General features: G+C 51.5%; 1 protein-coding gene across 2 annotated transcripts in view; it reads right to left on the reverse strand.

The window, feature by feature from the left end:
* Window positions 1-17,618, reverse strand: part of CD5L (CD5 molecule like) — a 24,042-nt gene extending 6,424 nt beyond the window's left edge. The window contains exons 1-6 of one of the 2 annotated variants that reach the window (XR_004381238.1): window positions 17,454-17,618; window positions 15,223-15,249; window positions 12,385-12,735; window positions 11,014-11,331; window positions 9,976-10,296; window positions 8,498-8,864 (exon numbers count right to left, since the gene is read on the reverse strand). Coding sequence is in view for 1 of the 2 variants with exons in the window: in XM_032845648.1 (XP_032701539.1) it covers window positions 8,860-8,864; window positions 9,976-10,296; window positions 11,014-11,331; window positions 12,385-12,735; window positions 15,223-15,249; window positions 17,454-17,481 (1,050 nt within the window). In the remaining variant the exon portion in view is untranslated. Of the gene's footprint in view, window positions 1-8,452; window positions 8,865-9,975; window positions 10,297-11,013; window positions 11,332-12,384; window positions 12,736-15,222; window positions 15,250-17,453 lie in introns of those variants that run through there. The other variant, XM_032845648.1, reaches the window with a different exon arrangement.
* Between the last annotated feature and the right edge of the window lie 242 nt (window positions 17,619-17,860).

The raw sequence follows: 17,860 nt of genomic DNA on the forward strand, positions 1-17,860 counted from the left end.
GCACCTCCTGAGTCTTTGAGGATCTACGATTAAGAACCCGATAAGGTGCGGAAGCAAAGCATGTGAGCAAAAATAGGGGACACAGCAAGACGCCATTCGGTCGGTAGTGACACTCAAGTGCGGGTGTGGAGCTCCAAGAGAAGGCACGAGAAGAGACGCGTGGGGCCACAGGGCCAGTGCTGAGCCAGCTGCAGGAGGAGGAAGCAGTGCCGGCGACTGACTGGAAGCCCCAGGGGGTTCCCAAAGACGAGGCAGTGCGCCGGGCTTTGCTAGTGGGCTCAGGAAGGTCTGCCCGGGTGGGTTTGCCCTGTTTAAACTTCAGGACTGAGGCTTCTGGTGGGTACACCCTGCATTCCCCTCTCCGTCTGTGCTCCCGTGCTCCCCTGCACGGCTCTTTCGGGTTAAGGCCTCTCCGCTCCTGCTGCTCTGGTTTAAAGGCTGCACAGTATTCGATAAGCTCCCTCACGTTTTTACCTCTGTTCACTCCTGACACGCGCGCACACTGAGAAGGCTGGCGTGTGTGGAAACTGTGAGACAGTCTGATGCCACGCAAGCCCGTGAACCCACGCACGGAGATGCTGGTGGGGTCTGTGGGGGTGAGTCTGACGCGGAGGGGGTCACCGGGGTTCCAAAATCAGGACAAGCCTTTTCGCAGGAGGATCTGGTGCTTCTGTTGGGAAATCTGTACCTCGTGAGGAGGACACAGAGGTGCCAGAGCTCGCGGCCGAGGGGGCATCCGCAGGGCTCACCAGCTGTACTGAGCGAGCAGGGCCTCACTTTCTGTAGGGGAGGCTGGCGTGGTTAATTTTGGGTCAGCTTGGCCAGGCTACGGTGCCCAGCTACGGGCGTGAAAGAAGGACTCTTCATCCCACGCATTACGGGTGCAGCCAGCGGGGCCCGCAGAGAAGAAACCTGTTTCCGGTCACTTACAGATCGGATTACTGCTTCCGGCTCTCGGCTCCCTTCCTGCAAGGGAGTCAGAAATGTTCTCTCGTGACCAAGCCACTCACTCTAGTATCTTTTGTGTGGGGAGGGGAGGTGCCTGAGTCGCGGGCTCTGGCTCGGCTCCACGACGGGCTTCGGGCAGCGAGGTGGGCGTACGAGGTGCTGCCGCCCGCCATCAGACGCTCACGGCACTGGCATGGTTCGGCTGGGCTGCCCGTTTGGTCTACTTTCCAAAGTGAGAAGACAGAGGGAACTCGAACCCTGCCCACAGCCTGGAGCCCAGCCCGGCTGCGCCCAGCAGAACCTCAACTGACCTGCAGCCCTCGGTCAGCCTGGGCAAGAGGTGAACGTTTGCTGGGAGCCGGGAGGCATTGGTGTAGTAAGAGCCACGGGAAAAGAGAGCACGTTTCCGCAGATTTGTGGCCGGGCAGCCACACGCATTATCACTTTGATCCCATCTTCACGTTAACATTACGTGCGATTACAGGGCCTCTGCCATGGACGGTTAGGGGTACACATCCAGTGCTCCTCCTGTTCCCATAGCGGAAGAGATTCTCTTCTCCGTGTCTCAGGAAGAAAATTATCAAGGGGAAAAGACTTCTTTGATAAATTTAGGAGAAGCAATGGAGCGAGAGTGGCTTGGTGCCACCTGGGTTTTCTCCTTGAGAAGACAGGCCTCACCATGCAGTCATCACTCACCCTCCAATTCCAGGGTCCGTTGCTGCTGTACAGGCCCAGGGCTGTCCAGTCGCCCTGGCCGGATGGTAAACCTGCCTTGTATAATGCTGACTTATGAGAACCCATGGAGGTCACACAGCTAAGCCACTTCCTCCAAAGTAATTTTTACTGGTACGAAATCTGAAGTTTGCCTCCTTCTGCATGACACCCATTACCTTCCCCTCGTCCTGTGCTTGGGCGAGAAAGAGAAGGGTGTTACCTGTTCCCGGAAGATGGCAGCGTCTGCCCCGCACCGTATGCCCTGCACCGTATTACAGTCTGAGGATCTGGAGGTGAGAAGTGCATGTTCCCTGAGTGCTGAGAATTCACAGTGCGGCAGGCGAGAAAGATGTAGGAGCAAACCGAACACTGGGAAGTGCGAACATCGTGCTGACTGAGCCAGTCCTGGTCGAGGACAAGAGCGGGTGTCGGGAAAGGGGAGGGTCTGCAGAGGGTGTGATTTCCGGGGATGACTGGGATCTCCGCCAGCCATGCAGGCGGGGGAGGAAGCCCTGTGCTGAGCCAAGAGGGTGTGCGGCTTGAAGTCATGAAACAGCTGGGGTAGTTGGAGCTTGATTTTTGGAACAAAATGGGAAGTACCGACAACAGGAGGCCAAAGGGACGGAGGGAGGAGGAGAAGCCACAGCAAGGTCTGTGCGCTGCACTAAGAACATGGGCTCTTCAAGGAGGGGGAAGGGCTAGTGGGACCAGGGGCTGGAGAAGGAACCTCCCATTGGAGGCAGCGTTCTGCCATTGCCGTGAGGTTCGAAGGACACGCTGTTTGACCATGTGATTGTTCCCCGAAGCCAGAATTTTGGGATTTTATGTAAAACCTACTAACTTCTACATGCTGGAGAGTAATATTTTAAAATTGTTTTAAAACAAAGCATTTCTGTACAGCAGCACAGCTGTGCGACCTCCACCCTGGCTGGCACGTGGGACGGTAAGGGAAGACACAACTAACCCCACAGAAGATGAAAAATCCAGGGACATACTGAGTCTGCGCATTTTGAGGTAGAAAGTTTACTCATTTTACAAATTAGGAATCTGCAACTCAAAGATGTTGGGCAATTTTCAAGGCTTTACCGGTGGTGAGAACTAGGGCTGGTGTGACCCCCTGACCTCACCTTACCCTTGATTGTGTCCGCTGGCCAAGACAGCAGCCCCTGACCACACGTGGCCCCTGAGCACTTGAAGCCGAGCTAGTCCAAGCTGAGAGGCCCTGTGAGCACAGTTCACATGCTACGTTTTAAAAACTTGAGAAAAAAACCAAAAGAACTTGAAGTGTCTCATTAATAATTTTACATCAATTATATGTTAAATGATAACACTTTATATGTAATAGGTTTAAAAATGTTAAAATTAAAGTATTAATTCCACCTGTTTCCTTTTCTTTTTACTCTTTTCCAGTAAATTAGCAAATTCTACATACTAGCAAATTCTACATTCTGTGTGCGGCCCCTCTTACGTCTGCTGGATGGAGCGGTGCAGCCCTGGTGCCCAGGAGGAAGAGGCTTTCTCGCTCAGCCCACAGCCAGAAGGCAGGCAACACTGGCCTGGGCCATTGCCTGTGTCAAGCTCCCACAAGATGTGATGCCCCATGTCAGAGTAGAAGAAAAACACTGAGAGGGAAAGTCCGAGTTCGGGGAAGAGCAGAAATGGCAGCATCTCCTCAGAACGTGCTGGGTCTGGGGTCCCATATCAGGAGCAGATCAGAGATGAGGACATTCTTGCAATTTTCAGAGCGTTGCCATGAATTCAGATCACACTGTGGGCCCGTCCTATAGAAAACTCATGGTCTAGGTCGTCTTCCCCCAGAGCAGGCTACTGGCTGGTCCTGCTGAACAAGTGGTGGGGAAACGCCCAGCAGAGTGAGTTGGAATCAGACCCTGGGACCTTGGGAGTTTGCTTTTCTGGGGAAGAGAGTGTTGCTCTGTGGGCAACAACATCCCACTTTCCATACCTCTCCGTCTTGCCAAATACAGTTCTCAAGTATTAACCATCCCTCAGTGCTAAAATGGACACAGAATTTTATCATCCAAACCAGGACACTTTTGGGAGAGGAAATGTCTACTAAAAATTGTTATCAGATTAGCTGGCCCTCAGCAGACATCAACCCTCCTGTCCTAAGAAAACAGGGACCAATGCTTTTTATGACTTCACCAGAAAGCCTTCCTCTACATTCGTGCTTTCAGGCTTTCCCTCTCTCCTCAGATAACCAAGGATCACCCCCCAGTGTTTCCCCTCCTGCTTTTCTGACACGACAGGGCTCCCCTCCTGTGTCTCTGGGATAACCACTGTGGATAAGTCTTGTCACTGCTACCGATGAAATGCATCAGGTCAAAATTCCTGTGGAATTTCTCACAGAGAGGGAGTCCAACAGAAGGGTCACTCAGAGACCGATGTTTGCCTCTCTCTTCCCAGAGTTAGCAAGACCAAGCTTCTTTCCAGGCTGTCACAGTGCCTTGTCCACACTGACTATCCACCCACTCACCAGGGACATTGGTGTGGCTTGGGTATGCCAAGTCAGTCAAGAGCAGATCAACTTCAGACGTCCCTGGGAAGAGGCTGAGAGCGCAGCCTGGACAGGACATGGCTGGAGGGCCATCAGCTTCTGATGATTTAAGAGAGGCCGTGACCTCGAGCTGGACTAAGGACTAGAATTCAGGGATATGCAGCCAACTACATGTCATAGTGGAGACTCTCCTATAGGTCCTGGCCCTCGTCTTTTCAGATCCATATCCTGATGCTGTAAGTGCAGTGAGAACTGATTCATAAATAATAAACGGGCTTATCTAACCTCACACAAAATGAATAAATTGTCACTCTCTTAATTTTAAACCAGAAATTTGGTTAGGGTTATTTTGGTTAGCAGTACCAAGACCAGTGAGCTAATTCAATCTGAATTTTAAATATATAATACACATAGAAAACCACAAGGGAGTCCTAATGACAGAGAACAAACTGACGGATGATGGAGGGAGGTGGTGGGGGCTGGGCTAGATGGGGGAGGGGCATTAAGGAGGGGACTTAATGACAAGCACTGGGTCTTGTATGTAAGTGATGAATCACTGGGTTCTACTCCTGAAACCAACGTTGTCCTGTATGTCAGCTAACTAGAATTTAAATAAAAATTTGGAAGAAAAAATTTGCATATATATCTGTATATGTATATTTACATATATTTAATATACATAAAATGTATATTAAAAGTATACAATCATGTGTCCCAGAACCGAAAACTAAGAATGCAGTTGGACACAAAAGAGAAAGAGACAAGAACTAGAACCAGAAGATGCTGTCTGGATTCTCCCCGTCTCTCAACTCTGTTCCTCTGTGTTTCAGACATCCAGCGTGTCTCTGTGGAAGGACTGCTTCTCATTCTCTGGTCCTCCTGGTGTGGAAAACGGCCACCTGCAGCTCCTGGGCTAACTTGCTACAGGTCCAGCTACTCTCAGCCGCAGTTCCCATCTCCCAGGAAGGGCTGGCCCACCCGGCTTGGGACAGATACCTGCTCGCTGTACCAGCTAACTGTGGCCAGGAGGGCAGGACGGTGTTGTTTAAAAATGCTCCTTAGTTTTTACCCAAAAGAGTTGAGAACACGTCCACACAAAAGTCTGCCCGTGGATATTCACAGCAAGTTTACTCATGGTTTTCAAAACTGGGAAGCAACTGAGATGTTCTTCCGGAGGTTGGTGGGCAAATAAACTGTGGCCCATCCAGGCAATGGGATACCGCTTGGTGCTGAAAAGAAACGAGCCTTCAAGCCATGAAAAGACACGGAGGAAACGCAAACGCGTACCACTGAGCGAAAGGAGCCAGTCCGTGAAGGCTACATACAGTTGACTCCAATTCCGTGACGTTCTGGAAAAGGAGAAAGGGTGAGAGACCGTAGAAGGATTGGCGGTTGTCAGGACTTTGGGGGCGAGAGGAAGGAACAGGCAAGCACAGAGGACTTTAGACGAGTTCTAGGGAAATAAACTTACTGTGTGTGACATTATCATGCTGGATACATGTTTATAAATTTGCCCAAACCCACAGAACGACACCTAGAGTGAACTCCAGTGTAAACTATGGAATTTGGGTGATGATGTGTCAAAGAAATTTGACTGTAGCATACACACTCCCCAGTGAGGAATGTTGACAATGGGGGGGGGGTCTGCGCACATGTGGAGGCAGCAGGTGTGTGGGAACTCTCTGTATCTTCCTCTCTAGCTTGCTGGGAGCCTAAAACTGCACTTCAAAAAAAAAAAAAAAAAAAAGTCCCAAAACGCACACAAGCAATGTCCACAACGGACATGCTGGGTTAAAAAACCAAGGCTTAGGAGGCCGTCAAAAACAAAATATGATTCCTTCATACTAAAAATACAATTGTGAGTGGCCCAGGGGGCCCAACCCCTGATCAGCACCAAATACGAGATAGCAGAGGCGCCCATGGAAGCAGAGAGTGCATCCGGGCGCTGGTCGGAGAGCTCTGAAGAAATGGGACTGATTTTGAAAAAACTGTTTATGTCTGTGTGAGTTGGGGTAAGCTGTGTGCTTTTAATAAGCCCTCCAAACATCTCCCTGGCTTGACACAGGTCTCCCCTGTCTCTCAGTCAGCAGAGACTGGGTGAGGGCCCACCAGCCAATCATTCAGAGGGCCCCGCCTGCCCCTGTGTCGCTGGGGTCTTCCCTGATGAGCCGGCGGACGGGGAGAGAGAGCATGAAGGAGCCAAGCTCTGCCAATGGCCTTGATGCGAAGGTGTCACGTCCATTCTGAGAACTGGCCTCATGACCCCATCTACATGGGAGAGACCTCTGGGAGCCCTGGACGCTTGGAGGAGCCGGGCACCGTAAGGCAGCAGGTGCCAGTGGGGGCTGAGGGTGGCGACTCTAGCTGCCTCACGGTGACTTCAGGGGCTGGTCCCCTTCTACTGGGGATGGCGCCCCAGCTGCCCCAGGCTGCGGGACGACGTGTGTGCTGTGACGAGGGGCAGGACAAGCAGGGTCACAAGGCACATGCGGCTTGCGAGCCCTACCTGCCCACCCAGGGGACAGTATTCCACTGATGACAGAACGAGGGGGTTGCCCACAGCGTCTTCTACTAAGACAGATCTCCCTGTGTGCTGGCGAGGCCCCAGACCCTGCCAAAGAGCAAGTCCAGGTGGGCCCTGATTGTGGCCAGTGTGTCGCTGCTCCTCGGGGGGTTTTCAGGGTGGGGGCTGTCTGTGTATTGAGGAATCTGCGGAAGGCTGTGGCTAGTCCTCAGCCCCACAGGCCTACAAGGGCCCCATCGGCCCCAGGCCAGAGGAATGGGTGCACACTGCACAGGTGTGGGCCCAGGAGCGTGGGGTGCCTAAGGACCTGGACCCTCGCAAGGGTGTCAGGAGGGTCTCTTGCGGGAGAAGGTTTAAACCAGCTCACAATCCCCATCCTACCCAGGATGTACCCCCCCAAATGCAGAGCTCCAGGTGAGCGCCCCACTGGCCCGGGCCTGGCTGGGGGTGTGGGCTGGCATACCTCCTGGTAAGAGACCCCTGGAGGAGACAAGGGGTGTGTCTGGGGGGACGCAGCGGTGTCTGAGCGCTGGCAGCCAGGGTCACATGCTGGCCTGCCCGGGTTCCTCTGAGCCCGCTGCTGACATGCCCTCAGCCCTGACAACAGGCCGGGGTCGGCTTCTCGGCTTGCTGTCCTTCAGGGACATTATTCAAACTACTGTCAGCTCTTGCTTCCAGGATGGATTCTCCATCTCTCCCAAGGGCTCTTCCTTTTGTCTGATTGGTTCTCAGGGGACTTATTGGAATGGAAGCAAATGAAACTTTAATACAGAAACTGAGGGAGATTTGAAGTCCCTTTGTGACACTCCAAACCTGTCCACTCTACTGAGGATAAAATGGCTTTTTAGGCACTCGGTTCTGGCCGCCAGTGGCCCTCCAGTTTCCAGCTACAATGGGGTGAAGGGAACAGGACCCTCATCTGTAGGGAAAATCAGGAGGAACTCATCAGTTAAAGAGAGCTGATCAGATAAGGGCGGAATCTCTTCGCGTATCTAGGGTAGATCCCAAAATGTTTTCCAAGGCCTTGTCTTCTCTACTGGGGAGCCCGATGGCTCTAATTCCCCTGCCAGGGAAGAGCCAGGAGGAGAGGGCTCTGTAACACGCCTGGTCCTGTCGGCAGGCACGTTCTCTTCTGCCCAGTGGAGCCCCTGAGGCCGTCTCGGAGGAGCTGACACACCTGCTTCCTGGCGGCAGGGAAAGCACACAGCACGGGAGCCGCCGCAGAGGCAGAGTCTGCTTCTTTAGGGAGCAGAAACGCAGGCCTGCAGCGGGGGCTCAGCTTCGCCTGAGTCCAAGGCTGCCTCGCTGTAGACTCAAGTCCTGAGCGTGGCACCACTGTGCCTTACCTCACGCGTGCAAGTGCCAGTGTCCAGGGCGGCTGGTGCAGTGAAAGTGGTATCATCTGATCGGCAGGGGGCCCAACTCCCACCCCCCCAGCCTCCCCTCCTTCCAGAGGCAGCCCCGCTGCCAACACACATTTCCCTGGATCCGTTAGAAAACACTTGCGCGATTCTCCTTGGTAAAGAGCAACCCTGATGGCTGTGGCAGACGGTCCCCAGAGGGGCTTTATTGCAGATACTGGGAGGGGGCGTGCCGTGGCTTCCAGGTACCATGGCAGCATCCGGAATTACAGGACACTGCCCTCCTCCCATAAGAACGTGCTGTCACCGAGAATCAGAAGGGCAGTGAGGTGCCAGCCGTGGCTGCAATCACCTGAAGCATGAGAAAGAGGGCGAAATGCCTCCAAGCTTTCCCCAAGTTCCATGTAGTGGTCTGCTTCCTCTCATGCTCTCTACAGACACAGATGACGCCCAGCGATGGCCCATAGTGGTCAGAGCACAGGGCTGGGGATCCCAGGCGGGGTGAGAAGAGGCAGCACAGGCCAGAGCCAGTGTGGAGGGTCCACAGCGAGGAGAGGGGGACCGTGAGCTTGTCTTCCCGGCAGAGGGCATTCAACAGCTCCTGTCTCCAGGCGGTGATGGGAGTGCTTGGCTCTAGAGCACGGCAGGGCACAGGGCTCAGGTGCTTGCTGGGGGCAAAGAGGGAGGCAGGTACAGCCTGCGGCCCGGGGCTCAGGCCAGACCAATCAGGGTCCATGAGAAGTAGGGGACACTTAGGACCTGTGGGCTTCTGGTCGACCATCAGGCAGGCCAGGCTACTATTCTGCAAAGAGAAAAGGATGTACAGTAAGGATGGGACACGTCAGAAAGGATGATCTCATTCAAGCTCAATGAGGCTAGGAAAGAATATTGGGCCCAGAACAGGAAAGAGAAGCCCTCCCAGACCCTAATCATACACACGTCCTGCACGGATGTGGACCAAGGTGGAGTCGGGTACAGCCTCCCCAGGGCTCACTCAGCCAGCGGCCACAGTGTTCCCACATGTGAACACGTCTCGCCCTCACATGATCACGGAACTCTTCACGGTCAATGGCACCAGGGTCTTCCCATTTTACAGATGAAAACAATGGGGTCCTGAGTAGTTAAGTGACTGTCTAAGTTAACAGAGCCTCAGAATGGCAGCATCAGCACTCAACCTGCAGCCTTCCAGGACTCAACCCCTCCTCTCCTGGGCACTAGCTGTTCATCCGGCCCTTGGTCAGCCTCTGCCCTCACCGGACTCCGCAGCAGGGTGCTTAAACCACGCAGCCCTGCATTCCCACCCCGATCGCCGAGCTGGGCTTCAGCCCCCAGGGACTGAGCTTGCATTTCCTGGTTCAGGTTGGGGCAGGGCTTCCTCCTCCCGTCCCTTGAAGAGCCCTACAGTCCCCCCACTGTCCGGAAAGACTGTCTCCTGGGCATTTCCAAAGAGCCCCTCCACCCCAGCCCCAGTCCCACAGGTTCACGTAAAATCGGCGGAGAGATGTCAGGTAGAATGAGGCGGGACCGTCTCCCGTGGTTTAAACTCTGGATGTGAGGGTTGGGGTCTTCCGGATGAACAACCCCTGAGTTCAGAGTCAGGACTGGTCACTTTAGTTATGTTCTATCATTTCAAAGCAATTTTTTATGATTTTGGAAAATTGTTTATTTTCTCTAATTCTCACTTTTGTTCATGTTTTCATATAAGGGTGTAGTTTCTAAAATCTCTCTTGCCCTCACATCAGTAAGTCTGTGATATGGGACTCATTATTTGTTTCATCCTTATTTCTATTTATTGCTGAAATGCCTCACTAGTATCCCCTCAAGTACGTGTAGAGCAGGTGAGCACCGCGGCGGGAGCCGCCATCCCTCCCCTTCGCCCATGACGTCCCCATGAACTCTGCTCCAGGACTTACCTGCACAGACCACAGCCACGTCCTCTGCATGGTTGCAATTGTGTCGGCCCCAAAACCTGTGTGGACACTCCTCCAGGGACCTCTCCTTCCCTGAGCAAGCCACATCGTCCAGCCAGATGCGGCCGGCCCCGGGGCCAAATCTTCTCCGGAATTTAGTAGGTGGAGAGAGGGACGGCCCACAGCCCAGCTGCCTGCATACCACTTGGTCTGCTGTTTCTCCCCAGCCATCGTCACAGACGGTGCCCCACTGGCCCTTGTGCAGCACCTCCAGCCTCCCGGCACAGTGGCTGTCTCCTCCTACCAGCTGCAGCTCAAAGGGATCTGCAGGTACAGGAGGGAGGAAAGGTGGAGGCAAGCAGGGGGACAGACAGAGGAACTGCTCTACATTCAGATCCCACCGGCACGTGAGACCCTCCGCCCAGCTCCCGTGCCTATGTCCGCTTCTCCTGGCCTGACCCAGTGTCCCAAGTCCCTTCCTTAACCAGGATTTTCCACTTCTCTGTCTAATTCATAAAACTCTAATATTAATAATGACTTTCTGATCGCTTTTAAAATCAGAGAGCTCAACAATGGAGGACGTGCCCCATCCCTGGTACGTGAGTTCCGTGTGCTAATAGTCCACAATACTCTGGGCTTACTTCTGCCGAAACCACGTTCCTGCACGAAGGGAGGCGTTCGTGTCAGTGTTTGTAAAAGCCCCAGCGGGCGCCTGGGTGGCTCAGTCGGTCAAGTGCCCAACTCTTGATTTCATCAGACTCCACACTCGGAGAGGAGCCTCCTTGGGACTATCTCCCCCTCCTCCCACGGGTGCGCGCTCTCTCTCTCTCTCTCTCTCTCTCTCTCTCAAATAAATAAATTAAAATCTTAAAAATAAAAGCATAGATGAGAATTGGCGTGCAGCACAACTAAGCGAGTCTGTCCCTGTCTCTTGACGCGTGGCTAGCGTGTGGCTAGCTCTCTGTGGATGCCGGTTGGACGGAATCCAGTGTGGCCAAACTGGATTTGAATGAATCTAGTGTCCAACCTTGTGGGCTTTACCTTCACATTCCACCCACATGTCGTCATTGTGGGTGCAGTTGCTCCTCTCCCAGACCCCAGCAGGGCACTCCTCAAGGCTGCTTTCTTTTCCCGAACATGACGCTTTTCTCAGCCAGATGGGCCCTTGGCCCTGGGTGGCTTTGTTGCAGCATTTCCGGGTCAGCATGGCCCGTCCACATCCCAGCTGCCGGCACACGACCTTGGTGGCTGCAAAGCTCCAGCTTGCTTTGCACACGGTGCCCCACTGCCCTTCGTGCTTCACCTCTACCCGGCCCTGGCAGTGCTTGGGGCCGTCAACCAGCCGCACGTCCTCTGGGACTGTGGGAAAGGAAAGGGGGGGTGTCTGTTCAAGCAAGAACACGGTCTTCCCAGAATAGAGCCCCATGGGCACACCCCTCTGCTCTCGGTGTCTAGTCCAATGTTCTAGAGCGCTTGGCATTGTCCAGCAGATGCTTGTTGGAAGGGTTGGATGAGTGGATCGACAGAATGAATGTCATTTTTCAGTTCCAAGTGAATTAATTATTTCTGTAACATTTTTAGTTTTTCAAATTATTTTCACATTTGTATTCTCATTTGTTCCTCATAAGGGGCACATAGATGGATTGCATAGATTTTTAAACAATAAAATGCAATAGTGACAGACACAATGTGTCCGAGCCCCAAAATGTCCTGGTTCATTTTCATCATTATCACCCGAGTATTGTGGATTAGTGCCCCCAACCTTCAATCTCTCTAACAGGTAGGAATGAGATCTCAGCATCAGGCCCAAAGATTTGTTGGCCGTCTCCCTGGTAACAGTCTGCTTGGTGACAAAGAGAAAACAGGGACCAGCTCCTCAGGCAAATCACAGTCTAATGGGAAGTGCATGCAGAGAAGCGATTATTAATGCACAGAAGGCAAAGTGTTGTGTTGGTTTCCTAAAAGCTTCTCTTGCCTGCTCTTTCGTTGGTGGAATCTTTGGGAGCTGGAAAAGCGTGCACTGTCCTTGGTTTTCTTAGGAGTGAAACCCAGGAAACATATATCATACGTTGCCAGCTCTTTTCTTCCCCACAAATTCCCCTGAGCTCACGACACAGGCTACACTCTTTAACAAACACTTAGTGGTGGATGGGTCTGGGTGTGCCTCTGTGTGTGTGTGTGTGTGTGTGTGTGTGTGTGTGTGTGTGAAGGAGAGAAGCAGGCTCTCATGTAGTTGAAACTAAGCTGAATTCATTACCTCAATCAAAGAGCGGGAAAAATATCGACTCTGCAGGGCCCGCAGTTGAGAAGGGTGAGGAGCTAGTTAGCCACCTGTGAAGTCCACAGGGGGTTAAGACAGGCGAGCATGGCCCACGGGTTGGGTGGAACAGGGTGCGGGGCTACAGTACTCACGCCCACATACAGCTCCTGCGTCCTCCTTGTGGCTGCAGTCAAAAAAATCTTCCCTTTCACACTGAGACAGGCTCTCTTCCATGCCATTGCATTTGAATTCTTGGACGAAGATTTTTTGATCTTCTTGTGTCAGTGGCCCATATGCAGTACCGCTGATTGCCTTCCTGACCGCTCCACAACCCAGCTCCCGGCACACCACAGCTGCGTCGTTCTCGTCCCAGCCGTCATCACACACCGTGCCCCACTCGTCGGCCCGCTGTACCTCCACCCGCCCTTCACAGCGGTGGTCACCTCCCACGAGCCGCACTCTGGACAAAGACCCTCCAAAGGGATGAGAGCTTGGCTGGGCATCTGGAGGATGAGAGAGGACTCAGGCATCTCAGAACACTTCCACCACTCCCAGAGGGTGTGGGATGCTGGGGGCTGAGAAAGGAGGGCTTGAAAGGGAAGTGGAGGGAGAGGATCTTCAGGACCCCATCCCTAAGTTCTGATTCTGCTCCACTCCTAACTTACCCTGCCGAGAAACTCTGCTTCAAGACACCTAGGTATATATGCTCACACCGCTAAGCAGTGGGAGCCCTGGGTCAGAACACGAGTGTAGAGATGTGGTCTGTTGTGTTGTCTTTTCTTGACTCTGTCTCTCCCCATGGCAGCCAGACTGAGGCAGGCTCTCTAGATATAATTTGGGCTGAACAACCTCACTCTCTTTCTCTCCCAATATCCATGATCCCCCGTTACCCATCCTTGCTGCTTCTCATGACATCTTCCCATGCCCAAGAACCCAGCTCAGAGGAATGCAGAGAGCAGTGGGTGAAGGAAAGGTCAGAGCCTTGACCAGTCAGATTCTTAGTCTAGAGGGTTCTAGGGCTTAGGGTAGAAGACAGTCTCTCCAGAGCCTCCAGATAAGTTCTGAGGAATCCAGGACATGATTCTGCTTCCCAACCATAACTCTGAGGGTGGAAAGGCTAATGGAAATCTTTTTCCTTCTTCCACCAAGAGATGGACATAGAGTGGAGAGGTCTGTGGGAGAGCAGAAAAGAGCCTAGCAGGCAACACACTTGTTGAGCATATATATACTATATTCCAGGTATTGGTTTATGAACTCAGAGCAGTGCTTCCCTCCAGGACATTATATTTAAGAGGTCTGGGAGCAAACCCACAAGGACTCCAGTAGTCCCTGGGTGACAGCATGTTACAGAGGAGCTGAATGGTCCATGCCTCCATGCAGTGGGGTAGTTGACATAGACAGGTCTGGGGTACATGGTGGGGCCACATGCGACTGCTGGTCTGTAGCCTACCCTATTTTGAGCGGTGTCACCTATGACCACGTAGGACATGTAGGTGACGCAGGCACCTGCACAAATGGGACATGAATTTGGAGCACCAGATCTTCCACCATCTATCCTGCCTCAGCTCTGCACAAACGCCCTAAACCTGGAATCCACCCCAGAAGAAGCTTCTGAGTGAGAAGACCTTGGTTGATTTTAGAGTGCATTGGAAGTTGACATTTGGGTCGTTCATCTGTTTGTGTCTCCTTTTCTTCCGTGTATTTTCTGAGGGAAGCAATGAGAGGAATGGAAACTAGAAATAGATTTTAAATTTTAACTACAGAAAACTAAGAAAAGTTTTCATTTTTGCACACCTACATTTATAGGGTACAAATATAACTCAAGAAGAATCATCCAGAAATAGCATTTGGGTCATTGCAAGATTTGAGTTTAGACAGGCATTATTGTGTTGTACCCCAGGAAACTCTAGCTATCATGATGATGCACATGTTATCTGGTTTTGAATTGTAAAATTCTGGCTTTAAATGAGTTTTATTTTCCAGGGAAAGTAGGATTAGAAGACATCCTTAGAAAGGAGAAACATATAAGAAAGAAACAGCCTAAGTGTCAAAGAAACCCAGCTGAGAAGAGATTTGAAATCCAGAGAGAAGGGCAGAGGGGTCATTGGGACAGCTGCCTCCTGGGCAGTGTCTTCAGCCCACTTTGTTGGCTGACAGCTCGAGAGCAGGGCTGGGGGTAGAGAAGCAGTGACCTGGGCTGTGGGAAAGCTGTAGAGCTGTGGTCCCTGTACCGACAGTTAGGACAGCCCTGGACGCCACGGGAAAAAGACCATGAAATCTGATTGATGCACTGAGAACCCAAGCCAGCAATGTTGAAAGAACTGAATTACATCCTGCTGGTGTGGGGTCCCCCATGTCCACTGCAGAGTCTATGGCTGTCTCTCTCTCTGGTAAAGCCTCTACCATCAAGAGAAAAAGACCAATGGAATAATGTATAAGAGGCTGATGGTCCACGACCAACCACCTTGAGTCTGGAGATCACAGCTTTCCTCTCCACAGACCCATTCTCTGTGCAGCTTATGCATGCTCCAAGGACCCCTTAACTCAGGTGGCCAGTGGAGGCTGAAATCTAGCCTGCCTGCTGCTGGGCAAACCACACGCTGCACACAAGTAAATGCATTTCTAGTTCAAAGGAGCCATGCAGGTTGGCATAGGGACCTGGAAGTGGTAGAGCCAAGCAGGGCAAAAGGAATTTCCTCTCCCAGATACACCAGCAAGTGAGAGGTAACTTCTGAGTCCCCAAACAAAACCATCTGTTACTTGGAGGTGGCCAAGAGTTTTAGGTCACAGAGTCCAAGTGGGAGGGAATCCCCTTGCAGGAAACACCACCCAAATCCCTTCCAGTTTCAAGAGGTGGAAACCCATCCACAGAGTGGATGGATTGAGATACCAGAGAGGAACTAGAACCTCTACCCATGTCCTGAGTAAGCATCAAGATTTCCATCTCAAGAACTTGGAGGCCTCCCTCTCAGGAACCCAAAAAGTCTTACCTAAGAGACCAGGTCCGGTGCAAATGGCTGAGGAGAGAAGAAGGAAGCGAGTGAGATCATATAATTAATCCCAAGGCTTTGTTCAAATAACACAACTCTCTAGAAAGTCTTTGGTAGACTTTGTGGGGCAGCTAGAGTACTGGGTACAGAGCTTCCAAAGTCAGTCCTAGAAAAACCTCCTGCAATGACCAGCCCCAGAGGACACAGGGACACTGACTGGGAACCACAGAGACCAATTCTACCAAAGCCCAACCTATTCTCTGTACATGTGATGTAGCTCTGCCCCAGGCACGGATAGATTCACTTTCTATTCTAGTCAATTATGTTAACTGATTACTGCCTGGAGTGGACAGGTGGTGTGCAGCCTCTGGGCTCCCCAGCAAGTCATGCTGGAGGCCACTGGGAAGGCTCTCATGAAGAAGACAGCGACGCTATGGGGGCAGCGAAAAGCAGGAAAACCGAAGGTTTTGTCTGTGTTACTGGCACTGTGCTCAGGCCACTGCCAGCACACTTTTCCTGTAAAGGGCCAGATCACAAACAATTTGGGCTTTGTAGCTACCTGGTCTATTGCTACCCAACGGCTCTGTCACGGCAGCATGAGAGCAACCACGTGTGTACATGTGTACGAATAAGCATGGCCACGCTACAATAAACCTTTGTTTATACACACTGAAATTTCAATTTCCCTTTCACAAAACAGTATTCTTCTTTTGATTTTCCCCATTGTTTAAAAACATGAAAACCATTGTTAGCTTGTGGGTTCAACAGGTCAGAAAGCAGCTCTAAATTTGGTTCCAAACTCAAAAGTTTAGGCATCAGCACATCATAAGGACATCATAATTTCTCCCTATACGACCCCTGGGCAATCAGGCTCCTCTATGCATTAGGCTCCCTTCTCAGCCACCGAGAGTCCTGAGCCCTGTGCCCATCAGTGGTCCCCAAGGTCCTAGGCATTCTGAATTGCAGAACAGTCGTGCTCCTCACCCCCCAGCACCTTATGAAATGTTTCTGAAGGAGCTAATATCTTTGGTCTAGAGCCTTTCAGGCAGATGCAAAAATTTCAGTTTTTTATTCTGGAATATTTTCTTCATTTCCCAATAATTTCTAAGTAACTCTAAGCCCTTAATCTTCAGGACGTGACCTCTCTCAGACTCAGTATGACCTTGTCTGTAACCATCTAAAACTCAAGATTATATTGCACCCCACACATCTAGTAAGGAGCACAAAACCTGAATATACACAATGGAAACCAAATGTGTCATGCCTGGTATGCGGGTCTGAAAGTGATAGAGCCCAAGGGAACTTGAAAATTCTGGGGCAGGGTGATGATGGGTAGCCAGGCCAGAGAGGCTTCGTGAAGGAGATGGGGCTGAAGGAAAGTGGGGAGAGGTGATAGGATGCTCCTGACCTGGTAGAACTAGCTGTCAGGTGATAACAGGGAATGTACTGGTGTTTGGGAACTTGGCAGCACCCTACAGAGAGCACATAAATGCCAGTGTGAGCCTTGGTGATGCATGGGATCATCAAGACAATAAAATGGATGTGACTGATTAGGGAAGAGACCTTGTAGGATTGTTAGATGCCTCAAGTTCATTATCTCATGAAAAGTCTCCTAACAAACCTCCAAAGAACATGCTATTAACTTCACTTCACAGACGAAGGTAGGATACCAGAGAGAGAGAGGGTAATTTAACAATTCAGACAGCTAAGAAATTTAAGAACGAGGATTGAAACTCAGGTCCCTTTGACTCCAAAATCCCCATTTACAATACCTTAATCTGGGTGATAAGAAACTGGGGAACACTAGAGAAACGTTATATGGAACACCTTTGAGGGGAAACTGGACAGTATAACCTGTGAAGGTGTCTGTCTGGCAGTTCTCTTCCTCTTCTTGCTCTACCTGCTGTTACCCATGGTTCAGTTGTCTTCTTATAAAGAAAAGGATTACGGAAATTTTTGTAAAAAGGGAAATGGGATAAACTATTATAAATTTGTTGGTGCAAATACAGGGAAACAGAAAAAGCTTTGGTGATCAAAGTGGATTATAAATCAGGTATGGATTAAGTGGCTTGAGTTTGGAACTTAACCAGACACAGAGAAGGCAGGAGAGCAGGTGAATCCTCTCCTGGAAAGGTAGCAGGATCTGTACCAACTGGGCAGGGAGAGCACACTCCTGATCAGAGCTCTGGGGAGACTTTGAAGTCTCAGCCAGCAGGGACAGAGGTACTCACCAAGGATCAAGGAGAAGAACAGGGCCATGAGCCACGCTGCTGGAGATGCTGAGCTGAAGTCTGAGGCTGGGAGGAGGCCCAGGAGCAGCAATAGTCAGCTTTGGCCACCAAGTGTGCCAGCAGGACAGAGCAGGGCAGGTCCTGTCTGCACCAGAAGCATTATCAGAAGCCTTATCAGATGACCAGATGACCGGAAGCCAATGGGCACAGGGGGCAGAGCTGGTGGACCTGGACTTGCTGAGTTCAGCATATCCCCAGAGGAAGGGAGGTGGCCAGAAATGACAGAAAAACACAGAAAAAGAAAGGAAACTACAAAAAACCCCAAGCTGTTCTGCCTGGGTTCTGCTATATCCCAGCTCCATCCACCTCTGGACAAGAGAAAAGCCAGAGACTGTAGAATACATCTA

This window comes from Lontra canadensis, unplaced genomic scaffold (genome assembly GCF_010015895.1).
Source record: "Lontra canadensis isolate GAN:19392208 unplaced genomic scaffold, GSC_riverotter_1.0 scaffold168, whole genome shotgun sequence".
NCBI classification, from domain to species: domain Eukaryota; kingdom Metazoa; phylum Chordata; class Mammalia; order Carnivora; family Mustelidae; genus Lontra; species Lontra canadensis.